Below are 15,197 nucleotides of genomic sequence, written 5' to 3' on the forward strand. Positions count from 1 at the left end.
GAATATAATCCTTTCATCTCAGTAAGATGGATTTACAGAAATCTTGGGGTTGTTTTATCTTCTCCCCACTGTAACATCAAATTGGCTGGTGAAATGATACTGGCAGCGTAAGTCATTACAGGTCTGACGTTACAGTTGTTACACATTGCTGAATCTGTCAAATGAAAAGGGAGCACAAAGGGAATTTCCAAATGCAGCTGCTATTTCCCATTTGTTAAATCCTTTTATTACACCATATAAGTACACAGCTGGGAAATACTATAGAGTGGGAGTTAAAACAAAATATTTTGGCTTCCAGACATTCAGAATACACAAAGGACTCAGTGGAAAGCAATGCCTGATATCAAAAGGGAGTGAAAGTTTGAAAACATTTCTAGCCAGTGTGGTTTTTTTCTGATAATGCACAATGTAGTTCAAAGGTATCTTACATTACAGAAAGTGCTGCATACCATAAACATTGGGTAAAACGCAGGGTTTTTTTCACTAAAATTGCCCTCCTACAGTATCTTTCTAAACTTTAGATCTGTACAGCCCTTGTAGCAAATTTTGATGCATACTGTGTGCTCTCTCAAATTCCAGTGAACTCCTTCGTAGTTTTAAGGGCATAAAGGATGCAGGATTGTGCCCTTAATTAGATACCAGATAAAAGAGAAAATTTTCCCTCCCCATATGTCGACACAGCATTCCTTGCATTTACTATCTTTTAACCAGACAACAGACATTATTGATGCATTTTAATGACAGCACTACTGTCTTTACATTCACTGTAAATGCTATGAACAGGTGCTTCTTCAAATCTGCTTCTAAAGGATCCGTCTGGCAAAGGTCAGGAAGTGCTTACCTTCTGGGAATTTGGGTTTATTAAGTAAAAAAGTGGCCACTACCACAGCACCTATCTCAGAATTGCCCAACCCACCCTCTGGAATTTGTCTTTCTGGAAAGAAACATCTATCCTCCCTCTGTGGAGTATGAACATGTTTTCATCAGGATAGTTGCAGGCACCTCAGAATTCTTTCTTAGCAATATCAATGCCTGCTTAGAGACTGAGATAATTCAGAGAAACTTTATGCAATTAATTGAGGCTTAAATGTTTGTTCATGAAGAAGATCTTTAAGTGAGAAAAAACATCATTCACAATGAACAAGGTAACTAAACGAAGTACCTCAAGGAGAAAAAGATTTTTTTCTCCACTTCACTGTTGTGATCTCACTAGCCATCTAAGTGTAAATACACTTAGACCTTGCTCAGTACATTTCAGATCTCTTTTATGTGCAACCAAAAATCATGTCTTAGAATTTCAGTCTTCACTGGTAGCCAAGCCTTGTAAATTATACCCAGCTTCAAGCTGAGAGGAAAAAAAAAAATCCATTTGGTTTAGCTGAGAGCTCCCGAAATAAGGCTGACATATATCCACCGCCAGATTTAAGCCAAGGGACTTGCGGAAACTGCTAATGATTTTCAGGACATTCATCTACATATATAATGGAATATTTACTGGAAAAAGGAGATAGGAAAACCAGAGTGCTAAGTCCCTCAAGCAAAGTTTATGCACCTGTTCTGAAACATGATAAGCTGTGCACTGATTCGTGCCTGTCCAGAGGTACAGCCAGTGTTGACATGACAGTGCAGCACTAGGAAAGGAAAGGAAACAGAGGTTGCTCTCTCTCACTGGGTCTGCAAACCCCTTCGGAGCAATATGAGCGCAGCTCATCCTACTGCACAAGGATCTACCATTTTGGCTCACTTCAGGTCCAAGGAACAGGCTGAACCAAAAAAAAAAAATGCATTGAGGGTCTGCTGGAAGCTAGGAGTTCCTTTCTCTCTAGGACACGGAGTAATTTTGTCAATGATATTGGTGTCCTGATATCAAAATTCCAAGAGTGCACCTGCCTCTGTGAATGAATGGAGAAGTAGCTGATGAATTCACAGATTAACTTTTTCCATCAACAAACTGGATCAGTCCTTTCCAGTCTGCATGCAGCTTGTCCTCCTGATAACACAGAAGTTAAAATTATTCGAATGTGCTTAATGCATAACTTGAGCAAAAGAGTGACTCTCTGTCCAAAATTCTGAATACAAGCCATATATACAACTTAGAACCCACTTTGCCAAACTACTAATCATTTTTCTTTAAAGCAATTTAGCAGTTGAATTTTGCCTTCTTCATGACAATCACCCAAAGACCTAAGAATATTTTAGGCCTGACAGAAAATTCTGCACTGGTTAAATTGTGCGTTATAGATTAGTAGCATTTTTCTGGTTTGGTTTGATCTTTTGAATTGATTGGATTTTAGGAAAAAGAATTTAACACTATATTAACAAAATAAATCTTACTGTAGTTCTATTTAGCTAACTCCTGGCATCATAATATGCATGAAGAACTCTGGCATCTCTGTTGATTGATGCACTAGAATTATTATATCTAGTCAGATTTTAAATGAGTTCATTATTGCAAATGGTGTTAGAAAAAATCTGTAATTGTGCTTAACTTTATTGAAAGCTGCTGATTTGTACTAAAAAAAAAGGTTTACTGAAAAAAAATCTGCTCACAGATATTTAATAGAAATAGAGAAGAAATTTAATGAAAAGGCAGATTATTCTTTTCAAGTTAATTGTCTGAACTTAAAGTTTGTTGAAGTCCCTTAACAGAGAGTCTGGAATTATGATGTTCTAAATTTACAGAACACCTGGCTGCTCCACATAGCTTAATTCTCCTTCTGAGGAGCACATGCAAGGAAAATAAATTGACTGAGATGCTATGCCCATTCAGCCTTCATTCAGCCTGCTCATTTACTGCAGAGATTTGGGGATGCAGAGGCAGATCTACAACCACTAAATTCCATCTAGGCTACTGAAGAGAATAGGGATAATAATTCTGATCATTTCTAACATCACCTGTATCCAAAGTGGTGGTCTAGCTACTCAAACACCTTTCCCATCCATAAAAAGTTATCATTTCCTATAAACACAGCAGGATGTTTTTGTCACCTAAAATGCCAGCTTCTTTGTTGCTGTGTAAAGATATAATATTCTAGATTTGGTGGGTCCTGTTTTTGAGAGACAAGTAAAAAATACATTAAAGTTTCTTCCTTCAGCACAACACTTTGCAGATGACAAACAGTTGTGAGCTACGTCCTCCTGTCAGAAATTAATGCTTGAATATATGAGCTAGAAAGGTTATGACATAAATCAAGGTATGAACGAAAACTTGATAAATAGATGCATTTCCTTTCAGAAGGTGAACTCATCAAATGACCTCATTCAAATAGACCTGTATACTTAAGTAGATTATACAACTGTAATTTACAATTACACCACACGATGTTGATCTATTGCTAACACTTTAACATGCAAAAAGCTTTACACCTGAACACGTCCTTCAAAGGGGGAGAGAACAGCCTCTTCCAACACCAAATCTGCAAAGTGCAACACTCACCATTCTGTGTTGGGCTGAGATGACTCCATCCCACTCGGGATCCTGCTGGATGGTCGTGACCAGGGTCGGTAGCTCCTCGGAGTGAGGTTTGTTGTGCATTACATTGTGTAGAGGCAGATGAGAGGCTGAGTGCTGATCACTGTTGCCCTCTTCCTTGTCTCGTGGTGCTAAGTCCTGGGTCATTGTTTCCTCTCCATCAGCTGCACATGCAAATGGAGAGGTAGCCTGCTTGGAAGACATTCTTCTACGAAACAAGAAAAGGAGATGGAAAAGAAAACATTAGTGCTCAGTGGAAAAAAAATAAAATAAAATTTTAAAAAAAATCAAGCTCAAAACAATCCTCTAAGCTCATCACACCTGCCTAGAAGAGTCAAAAATTAATCACATGCAGTCAACAGAAGTACTCTAAAAAGCAGAGGTTTGGGGATCTGGATACAAAACACTGAGGAAAAGTATTCCTTGACGCCAAGACAAGGTCAGGGTTGAGTTACATGATATCATTCTATTCATTTAGACTTGTCAGACAATATCATTTTATCCAGCCATAAGAAAACAGTGATTTTTATAGATATTTTCATGTTGATTTTGTATAAGAGATCAATTCTTTAAACTCTTACTCCCATGAGCAATCTGAAGCTTACAAGCAAACGTTTAAAGGAGAGACCTCATCACGCTTACCTGACCTCATTCCTTGCAAGCAGAAGATGCTTTCTACACATATGAGAATAATTTTTAAATCCATTTCAAATTCTGCTAAATAAGCCCTTTTGCTGATTGTTTAAAGCTGTACTGTTTTTAAACTGTTTAAAATTTTGCCCAGCTTTACCTTTCAGAAAGTGTTTTGAGGAACTATGTGAAAAGCATTCTAAACCTGAAAGGTTTATTGAATGGATGGATAATGCCTTAGTAACATTTTACAGTTCAAACTAAAAATCTAAAATAATTATGTTTCCTTTCATATTAGGCATGAAGTGCAGGATATAGCTCAACAAAATACTTTAAATTACTTAATAGTGTAATGAATAAATGCATTGATTTATGTTAAATGCCTTTTCCTAATAATGGCCTCTTACTACCATCTCATATGCAAACACAGCTTTCGTCACAGTTTCTGCACTTAGATGAAAATATTACTGACTTCAACTAAAAATCTGAAAACACTGTCATTTAAAATTTCTAGTAAGATTTACTGCAACTGTTAAAACAATCATTAATAAACCTGAAAAGGGACAGCTAAGATATATTAGATATTTTCCCAGGTTTTAGTAACTTTAGAGTATCCTTGACACTGAAATTGCTGAGAAACTAAGGAATAAGATCTTCACCTTAATTGCTTTTTAACAATAATTGATTTCATACCATTTCTTTAAAAATGCACAAATCAGTTAACATAGGAAACCACATGAGCATTTTTCAAATTAGCAAATCATTAACTTGCTAGTACTGTTTCTACAGACAAATAAATACTGATTAAAGGGTCTGGAAATCTGAGACTAACAGTTAAATTTACAAATCTGTCACATGCTTTCATGAATATTACAGTGAAGGAAATATCAAGTGCAAAGAAAAATAATTAAGTTAATTCCAATTTAAACAGTAGTTTTTATGTAGCAGCCTGTGTTTCACATAGGATTTAACAGCTAATGCTAAATTTCTCACAATTAATGAGGGAGTTCAGATTTAGTATCCTACAGTGAAAAAAAATTAATATAGGATCAACTAATCTAATTATGTACAGTTCAATATGAAAGTATTACAAGCTTTGAAGTGCTTTGAAGCATATTAAAACACTGATACCTATTTAGAAAAACTATTCTGTAAATAGAGATAATCCTGCCTCTTAAACTCGATACTGGTGGGGAAAAAAAGGTTTGTGTTTTCTTTAGGGAAGCCTAAGTATAAGTGGGAGTCTTACATGAATGTTGCCAATAATCAGAAGTGAGGAATTTAAACCGTGCATTACATTCTTCCTATGCTGAAGAATTTGTGTTGATGCTACAGAGAACATGCCAAGAGTTCAGCAACCGGCATTATCATGTGCACTTCAAAAGGTTCTGCCTCATAATTGCTATGATCCCAGATAAAATAAAAGGGTTGCTTTCCCTTTTCTCATTAAAATAGTCACGTTAATGTAACCACTCACATGAAAATATAAGCCATGCTTTATGTAATTTGAAAACCCGACATGAAAACTGGAAGTCACAATAAAGGTTTTCCTTTCTTTCACCTTCTCAACAGATCTCATCCCTGTTTCATACTGAACGAGCTTCTGTGTGAAGCAATAGCTATGGCTGTTTCCCCACCATAAATTAATCATGACACAAAATTAGAAATGAAAATGTCTCTTAAGAATAATTTCAACTACAAACTGCACCAATGAATAATACTGCACAATCCTAATTAAACACAACTCTGCAGCTGCAAAAATAGGCTGAATCTGTCCAAAGCTACGAGTTGGCTTTAAAGGCTGGTTTGTTAGGGACTGTTTTCTTAAGGAAGGCTGGGCCCTCAGTCTTAATCAGCCAATAAATTATTTCCTGCAATTACATTAAATAGAAAATTATCTTCAAATTGGGAATGTTAATTGAAAATCAAAATTCAGACTGAAGTTTAGAAATTACATGCTGAATATAATTAGCCTAGAAAGGCTTCACCTCTATTTCATAAACAGGCTTTTGGTGTTTCCTCAAGTGACCATTCAGCAAAGCTATCTACTGGTAATGCACTGTAGGGGAAGTATTTTTCCTTGACATATACACTAATACACTTTGCTCTTATTCATGATGTTTTAAACACAATTCAATAAAAATCTCCATTCAAGGTCTGTTAAGCTGATGACACAGAGGAAAGGGACTTTAAAACACCAAAAATAAAATTATATCAACAAAGTCCCATTGACTAACAATCTCAAGCCACACCCAGAAACTTTTTTTCTGCACTAGAGTAAGAGAACAGACCGAGGGTAGAGTTTAAATGCTTCCCAGCTCCACCTACCCTTTTCCCCACTGCTGTATTAAGGACAAACACCTTTCATGCTGCACTTTATTCAGTCACCCCTAGTCTTGGAGCCTGGAAGGGAAGACAAGCGAGAATTCTGAACACATGATTCCATCAGGTCAAAAGGCAGAGTTCAGTCAATAACTCCAAGGCCTCATTCAATTCCAGTGGAGAAGACTCTGGCCCAGTTGAGTAGTTTATGTTTATGATAAAATTAAACCATACAACAGCGTGTTGTGTTAAAATATTTCAATGTTAAAATATGAGCATGAATAGCAGTCAAATTTTAAGCCATAACAACTTCCCAATTTTACGTTTAATATATTCAAAATGCATTTGCTAAAATCCCTGCTGAGAGGGAAAAAAAAAAATCAATATTCATAATAAATAAGGCTTGTAAAAGGTATCAGAAATTTACTAATTTCCATTATAATTTATTTCATTTTTTTCTGCTATTATCAATTAAACTCACTGGAATGATTTTTAAAAAAAGTTTCTGATAAAAAAATATCTCCCTAGTTATAACCCCTGCAAACAGGGGTTTATAATGGAAGTGCTGACACAACCCTAACTACAGCAGCGCAAATGGTGCCGCTATAATACACAAAATCAAGTTCTATTATTCTAAACTATCCTCGCTCGGGGGGTTTTCTTTACTGTGCTCCCAGACAAACTGCTGAAGCATGAAAAATTTAAATGCAATCAAGTGGGTCCAATTCTACTTTACTAGAACAAGTGTCTACAGTGGTACAATCTTAAAAGGAGATGCAACAGATTTGTTTGGTGCTTTTCTTTCTTTTTTCTTTTTTAGCTGTTTATTTATAATACTCTGCAGTGGAGATAAAATAAGAGAGGAAATTACACTCACATTATATCAGTATATTGATTACACAGCACACAATCAGAAAGAAAACTACATTGTGAAATTGTTGCTTTGGTTAAATTGACAGATTAGCTGAACACAGCAATCACTAAAGGTGGAAAATATATCTAATGGGTATGAGAAAAGGTTGAAAAAGGCCCTAACTAACTGAAGTCCTATCACCTACTCAAGTCTGAGCATTTAAAAAATCTTGATTCATATTTTCCAATACAAATCTAGAATAAATTCTCTCATTTTGAACTCAAGACAAACAGAATGTGATCATTTATCAAAAGGTAAGTAAAGCTAAGGGATTGGACCCCAACTTCACTCAGCCTCAATACCAAGGTAGTAAAGTTAAAATTGAACTGCTAAGGGTTTTTTTACCTACAAAAAGCTAAACATGGTCCCAAATAGCTCCATTTACTAAAGACATGGCATGCTCTTTTATTTTAAAACACAGAAGGAATTCTCTCTGCTCTAACGAAGACTGCCAGTCAGATTCACAAAACATTGGTTCTTTTTCCCACAGCCAGTGTGCATTATACCTTTCTAAATACAAACACTTTTTTTGTCTAAGCTTTTTCTACTGTCTCACATTCTTGGAAACATTCATATACTCTTTTTCAAAACAATTAGCTGATAGTCCTGACATGAAAGGTTTCCAAAGCTGGAAAAATCTTCTGTCTTTGTTGACTGCTCAGATGATTAAATGTTACAGTAGAAATTAAGGCAAGACCTGGAGTTTTAGCTGCCAGACATTTCAGAATCAAGCCACAAAGTATAACAACAGATAACAACAATGCAACAGCCCAGACACTGTTTCAAAAACATATAAACTGAGCAATAATAATGGGATATATGACAAAGCAGACTTGTATTTGGCTGGGGACTCTTGCTTCTGCTCTGCTCCACCCTCACAAAGCATTCATAAACCTAAAGGCATGTCTACACTGCAGCCACATAAATGACTGCTTTGTAATACTCAGATATCCAAACTAATTTTAAACAAGCTTGCTTCTGATAGCTCTCCAACTACAGTAGCGTGGAGCTCAGATGGACTAATTCATCCTGCTTTAGTGACTGCAGTAGAGACATAACCCAGGTCTACAGCTCCAACAGTAGATTGGAATCAGATTAGATTAGAAATATATTCGCTTACAGAGCTTTTATGAACAGTCTCCATTCCTTTTCCCCAAAGTGCCAGATTAAAGTACTTAAGTGCATGATTAACTGTAAGTATGCAAGCAGTCCACTAATTTCAAATTGGACTACTCAGTTTCAAAAAGTTAAGCACATGTCTAAGTGCTTTGGTGACTCCAGAACTAAATAAATTAAAAGAAACCATTTTTAGAAGTACTCATAACCTTTTAAGCATTTCCTTCGAAACTTTTATGCTAACCTGGTGTTCATAAGTAGAAAAATCAGCCACAGCATCTTATCCTTCCCACTTTTTAAAATGTTCATACTCCTCTCATAATATTAAATGTGGTTACAGGACCCTCCCTTACAAACCAGCACTCAGCTTTGGGGTACACGAGATGCATTATAGTTCAGATAGACTTAAGGAAAAATTAGTGTGCTTTGGCAATCACCAAAATCTTTTGCAGTTCTGCCCCTATAAAACAATGTTTTGTAGGCAGAACCCAGTAACGTAGCTCACTGTAAAGGTAATGCTGCAATCTTCCTGCCATTTTAGAATAAACAGCTATTTCCTAAAATTATGAAACCTCGTATCTGTTTTCAAGGAGAATTAGGAACACAACTGAATGGTTAGTAAAAGGTTTCATTCTCCTGGGGCCCCACACCCCAACATAAATCCCTGCTCACCAAGCCTGAATAGCTGGAGAAGGCAGAAATGGGAGAGAATCTCTCAGTTTTCTGTTCCTGGCTCTGAGTCACAGCAAGGCCTCAGGCCAATCAACTCAACTCCCTCAAGCTCTTCCTTGGCTGCATTTGGCAGGAATTCTACGAGAATTAGTTACATATAGATCATAAACAGCACTGCAAGATTAGAGAGTTTATGGTAATCGCAGGAACCACCTTGGAAATAAAAGGGCGGGAGGGGGAGTGGAAGCAAATGTGATTCAAGAACTGACAGCTATAATGTTAACTGAGCACCCAAATCTCTGGCTGAAATAAGCATCATGCTAAGCAATACACCCACGGCTTCCAAGATACACACTCAGCTATTCTTGCATTTGTTTTTCCAATCCAGGCAAATTACACATCTGCTAATAGATACGAATCCAAATCACAAAGTTTGACTTCAGATTCAGACTTCCTCAAAGCTCAGATGGTTGGGAACAATTTTTATGGTATTTCTTCTCATTTGTAAAAAACAATGTGGGGGGGAAAAGAAACATCTCTTTGGAACTTTTTGGGAAGTCTTTTTCTTATGTTCTGCCATTAGGCTGACCTTCCCAGCCATGTAGCCACAGTGAACTATTAGGGTTAGGGTATGAGCTCTTCTCTATTTCTCTTGTTGTCAAAAACATCAAAATGGATTCAGCAAAATGGCCTCACAGCCCTTCAGACCTTCTCAGTGAAAATCAGTGTTTGTTTGGGCTCATAAAATGCCAGAATTACAACCTATCTTTTTAGCAGGCTAAATACTCCATTCTCTTTATCAACTAACAGAAGCTTTCACTGAAAATGCCTAAGGTGAATGAACCCACAGTGAATGCAGTAAAAGGGCAGTGAAAGAATAGTCATATAGCACCTGGGATGTGTCATCTTCAGCCACTGTAGTTAATATTTTCTATAGTTTATATTTAGCTGACAATATTGCTGTCACTTTATTTAAACAGCTTGGGACTGTTCTTTGGACTGGAGCTCATATGCCCTGGAATGCTTTGACTCATGAATTGTTTCTCCTGATAATGTTACATCACGTAACCACCTCTGTTTAATTGGTTGGTATTAGCTTCTCAGTGATGGCTGCCTTTAAAGTCCTATGACTGGGCCATGTGTCTCTGGATATCCAATTTCTTACTGTTGGAAAAAGAAAAAGAAAAAAAAAAAAGGCAGCACTGGCTTCCAGCTATCTTTACCAATAATTATGGGAACAAGAGTGAGCGTGCCAAGAATTTATCCATAAGCAACTTATTAGGATTTGTTTTTCTAGGCAGCAAGTAAGAGAATATACAATATAAATAAAAGCAATCCCTAACAATAAAGTTAAAAAACAATGCTTGCTATAAATAAGTATTAATCCACACATTTTTATGGATCAGAATGACTTAATTGTTTATCTGGATGATTATATAAATGTTTTTGATAAAGGATGCCTAAAAATACTAAGAAAAATTTATTTTAGCATGTTTAGACTTTGAGACTTTACACAGAAGACAAGAATACTTTTTTTCCCCCTTTACAAAGCCAGTTAAGAAGTTGCTCTAATAACTAAAAATATTTCTGACCACACCTGGTGGGCACAAGTTCCTAAAAGGTTCATTAAATCCTCTCAATGTTCCACAAAAAACATGCTCCAGGTAAAATATAGTATTCTTACATTTTTTCCCTCCTATGGTAAATTTTCAGGTGTTGCCCAAGATTCTATGCAATGAGCTAAACAGTTAATTTTCAATCCTACAAATGTGAAAGGTCACATGCCATCTCTCTGCATTTCAGAAGAGAAATATAAATACAGTCAGACTTCCCTCCTGCTGTGTTCTACTCCCTCCTTTCCATATTTTTGGTGCTCATCCCAAAGTCAAACCAAGCACCTCAGCAGACAGAGGAATGAAGTATCAGTTTCAGGCTCACCTGTAGCCAGTTGCACTGAACCACCTAATTAGTACCTCCATGCAACACAAAACAATGGCTCTGCAGCTCAGTTACAGATTGCCTTTTCCATAAAAACCTTACACGACAAGCCTAAGAACATTTCTAGCAGACAAAACATTTCTGATTCAGTACAGGTTATGCAAGCATCAAAGCACTTAAATATAGGTGCCAAACCACATTGCCAGGAGCTCTAAGTGTTGTGAGGTACTGTTACCTGACAGCTGGGTGAATATAAAATTGCTTGTTTCTCCAACTGAAGACAATCAAATTGTCACCCTCCATTGTAATAATACACAACTCGAGATCAGCAAAGTGCCAACACAATTACCAGGAAGAAACAAAACATAACAAAAATATCAGATCTAAAAATCTCCAAAGGGTAAACACTTCCATCTGGCTATTCACATACATTAAAAAAAAAAAAAAAAGACAAGAAATTTTATTCTTACTATCAAATGTCCTACTGTTGTTTAGCAATGAGATTTATTTGTGAAATAGAAAAAAAAAAACAGTTAAAGGAGATGAATCATGAAATACTAAAAATAAACACAGGTCAGAGCTGTGCTAGAAGTTCTGCAAGGGTCAGCAAAGTCACTAGAGACGAGCATATATATCTGCATTGTTGTTATTATAAACTCATATAGGTGAGGTTTCATAAAAATTAATTCTAACTGGCACACAGTGTACTTTGGCACAAGCTACACATGACGTGCCACTTTTATTTGTTTATTTAAATGACTTCACTCTAAGAACTGAAAATGAAGTTTGAACTGCAGTCTGCCTCAGAACTGGGTCTTTCAGGATATTAAAAACCTGAAGAAACCTTTGAAGAAGGTAATCTGAATACATGAAAAATAGCATTTTCACCATATATTTCTTGAGGTTATTCAGCAAGTGGCCTACATATTCAGGAGTGAAATTTGCATTTTGGTGATGCAGAGATCTAATAACCAGAAATTGTTTTATATCTACAGTAGCTCTGGGCATCCTATAAACTACAAAAGAGTGTCCTAGGTAGGGTATATACATGGAAAACTATTTCATCTGGTTCACAGAAATTAAACTAAACTTAAACCCTTCTTGAAAAACTTGCACTGTGGAGTGATACCAGGAATATCTTTTCTGTATTGATATTCCATTCAATACTAACACACACACAAAGTTCCTGCACATTTACTGATGCAAATGCACATCACTTCCATGTGCTCTTTAAAGTTTCTCCAGCGATGGATGAGTTAGAAGAGAGCAAGCAATGCAAAGCCAAAATCAATCTTTGATATCAGCTTTTCTCTGAAGGATTGTTAAAGAATGGCAGTAATGGTGGAGGAGCTTTTTTCCACCCTGCACAGTTGCTCCAGAGCCCAATATAATTCTAAGCCTTTGGCTAAAGCAGGCACAAGGACAACTTAAACACGTTGTTGGCCTTGCAGAAGAGGATAAGATGCTGCTCCACATAAAACCAGGAACTCCTGCTAGGCCTTGTCTCAGGTGCTGCATCCCTAGGAGCTCAGGTGCAACACAGAAAGGCTGGTATTTCCAACTGCAACACAGAAAGGCTGGCATTTCCAAGTGCAACCTGCTCCCAGACCCTGGCCTTTGATGGTTGTTCTTGTGCACTGCACTGATTCACACAACACAGCACCAACGGGAACAGAGGAAAAAGAGAAGTAGTAAAACCTCAAAACAATTTTAAAGGCACAAGTATTTTGGTCAGACAAAACATAACTAGACATAATGCCCATTTTTCTGCTACTTTGGGAAGTTCTGATTGTTGTTCAGGGTCCTTATAAGCAGGCTTTTAGAAGGCAGCATTGTGCACAACATTTCTTTGTTTTGAACTAAGGTCTACACAATAGGATCATTACCTGTGTGCACAATAGGAACCCTAAAATGTGTTTACAGACCCCTGAAAGAACCACCTCATTCACCAGGGAGCTGCAGCTACTACAGGGAGAAAGGAGAGGGTAGTCTGAAGCAGCACACTGTTCAGGAAAAGATTACACACCTAGCTGAAACTACCCAAGAAACATTTGAGAAATACCCTTATTTGATGGGCAATGTGGCCAAGAACAATGTGTTAACATCTCTCTTTTTCCCCCCAAATTCTCCACTGCTTGGGCTGTGCAACAGGATGGGGCCCTTTTTTGTTTCAATTACCTTCAATATGAAAATAGGAAGGCAAAAGATAAATAATTACAACACTCTAAGAATTCAAACAAAGTAAAACAAAACATTTTCTCTTCTATAATTAAGGTAATCAGCTGCTATTAAGTGCAAACAATTTAAAGTTCAATTTATTGAGACTTTGAACTGCCTATCCTTTCACAAGCTCCACAGGTGAAATATCTACCAATTTGATCTGTCTTTAAAAAAAGCCTGAAATAATAAGACATTGTTATTCAAAGTTTTACTATGACATACTTAACATCAAGTATTTTAACTGTTATTTAGCTTTTAAAAAGTTTAATATTAACCAGATTCGCAAATAAAGTTTTGTATTTTTTAAGGAATTCACTAAGGTATCTGGATTAGGCACTAAAAAGAATCAAAGAACATTAAAAAGAAATCATCACAGGTGAAACTCACAGCACTTCACCATTTAGCTAGGAGAGCTCAAGCAGCAAGTCTCCTGCATGCAGCACTCTGAAACTGCATCAGTTGCAAAGCAAACTACAAACTCTCCCTGTCTTTTGGTTTCAGTTCTGTGAAGTACCACAACATTGTTAAAAAGAAATAATTTGTCATTACTGAGGACCCTCAACTATCCTGCTTTCATGGAAGGTTACACAACACAGCATCTGCTCACTAACAAGGAGGAGGAAACATGCATATCAAAATCAATCATAAGGGTAAAGGTGAAGAGAGCCCAGGCTCTGAATTGCTCCACATTTCTGAGTGCTCAAAGTTCAGTGTTAGTAATTTGAAATGTGTCAAAGAACATAATGAAGAACAACTATCAGAATACAAAAGAAAACATAAACCAGCAAGCAAACCAAAAGCTTGGATGAAGTTGTTTCTAAATAATTAGAAAGTGCAAAGACCAAATGTCTAAAATGCAGACTTAAAATACTGTCAGGGATTTTAAATATTTTTACCATTACTATGTAAATTCAGTTAGATCCCTTGCAAGTGATTTTAGCTAAAATACTGAGATTTTTTTTATAACTTGTGATGCAGTATGTTTACCATTGAAATATACAGCGCCTTATTGTGGTTTTCATCTCTGACCTATTTTTTCCTATATATTAAGGATAAAACATACGATCTGCATATTTAAGGAATTCTTGTCTTCTCAAACAGTGCCAATTTTTGCTCAGGGCTATATTTTGTAACAGTTTCCACTTATGTTTATTGGTAATAATTTATAATAGACAAGTAAACAGTGCATATTATGTGCAGCCTATTCCTTCTAAAGCCAGATTTGAGCAGTTTCATTTTCTCATGGACATTTGTTGAGAGCTCTGCTAACAATTTCAAAAGCATTGCCATACTGAACATAATACATACATTACATACACAGGGCTTTGCAGGCAGGTTTAGCTGGTACAGCTGTCCTCACTATCATGAGCCATAAATGAGACAGTCCATTGCCTGTGGTTCTAACCCAAATACGAATGGAACTGAAAATAAATGTATCTTTTAATCTAGGAGTTATGACACAGACGCAGAATCTCTACAGACTTTTGAGAATGGGTTGGATCCTCAGACGCTGTAAATCAGAGCAGTTGTGCTGAGGTTAACTGAATTCTATTTATTCATCTAAAGATATAGCCCTAACAACTTTTCTTGGCATTGAAAATTTGCGTTGGGTCCTTTTGCAGTGTGGAATTTCTGTGTTTTCCGTGAAAAACTAACAGCCGTTACAGTGTTAGCAAGAATCATATGAAATGATAATATTCCTCCAAACACTCATCGCAGAGAAATGCAAAAAATAGTAAAGTAAATTAGGAATAGTAGCAGAATGTATCTACTGCTCCCAGTATTTTTTAAGTGTATTCCTCTTGAACTGATCCAAAATAACAAGATCTCTTCACTTACACAGACAAGCACTTTCAAAAAAACCCAAAAAAATTACTTCTCCGACTGGCATAAGAGCTCGGAGCAGATTGTAAT

At 36.5% G+C, this 15,197-nt stretch overlaps 1 protein-coding gene across 12 annotated transcripts in view; it reads right to left on the minus strand.

Moving 5' to 3' along the window:
• SOX6 (SRY-box transcription factor 6) overlaps positions 1–15,197 on the minus strand; it is a 366,784-nt gene that overhangs the window by 221,626 nt on the left and 129,961 nt on the right. For all 12 annotated transcript variants that reach the window (XM_085063213.1, XM_085063212.1, XM_085063211.1 and 9 more), the window contains one exon: positions 3,437–3,680. In XM_085063213.1, coding sequence (XP_084919339.1) covers positions 3,437–3,676 — 240 coding nt within the window. In that variant the 5' untranslated portion in view covers positions 3,677–3,680. The remainder of the gene's footprint in view (positions 1–3,436; positions 3,681–15,197) is intronic.

The sequence above is a fragment of the Lichenostomus cassidix genome, chromosome 5 (genome assembly GCF_008360975.1).
Source record: "Lichenostomus cassidix isolate B80296 chromosome 5, HeHo_3.0, whole genome shotgun sequence".
In the NCBI taxonomy this organism is placed as follows: Eukaryota; Metazoa; Chordata; class Aves; order Passeriformes; family Meliphagidae; genus Lichenostomus; species Lichenostomus cassidix.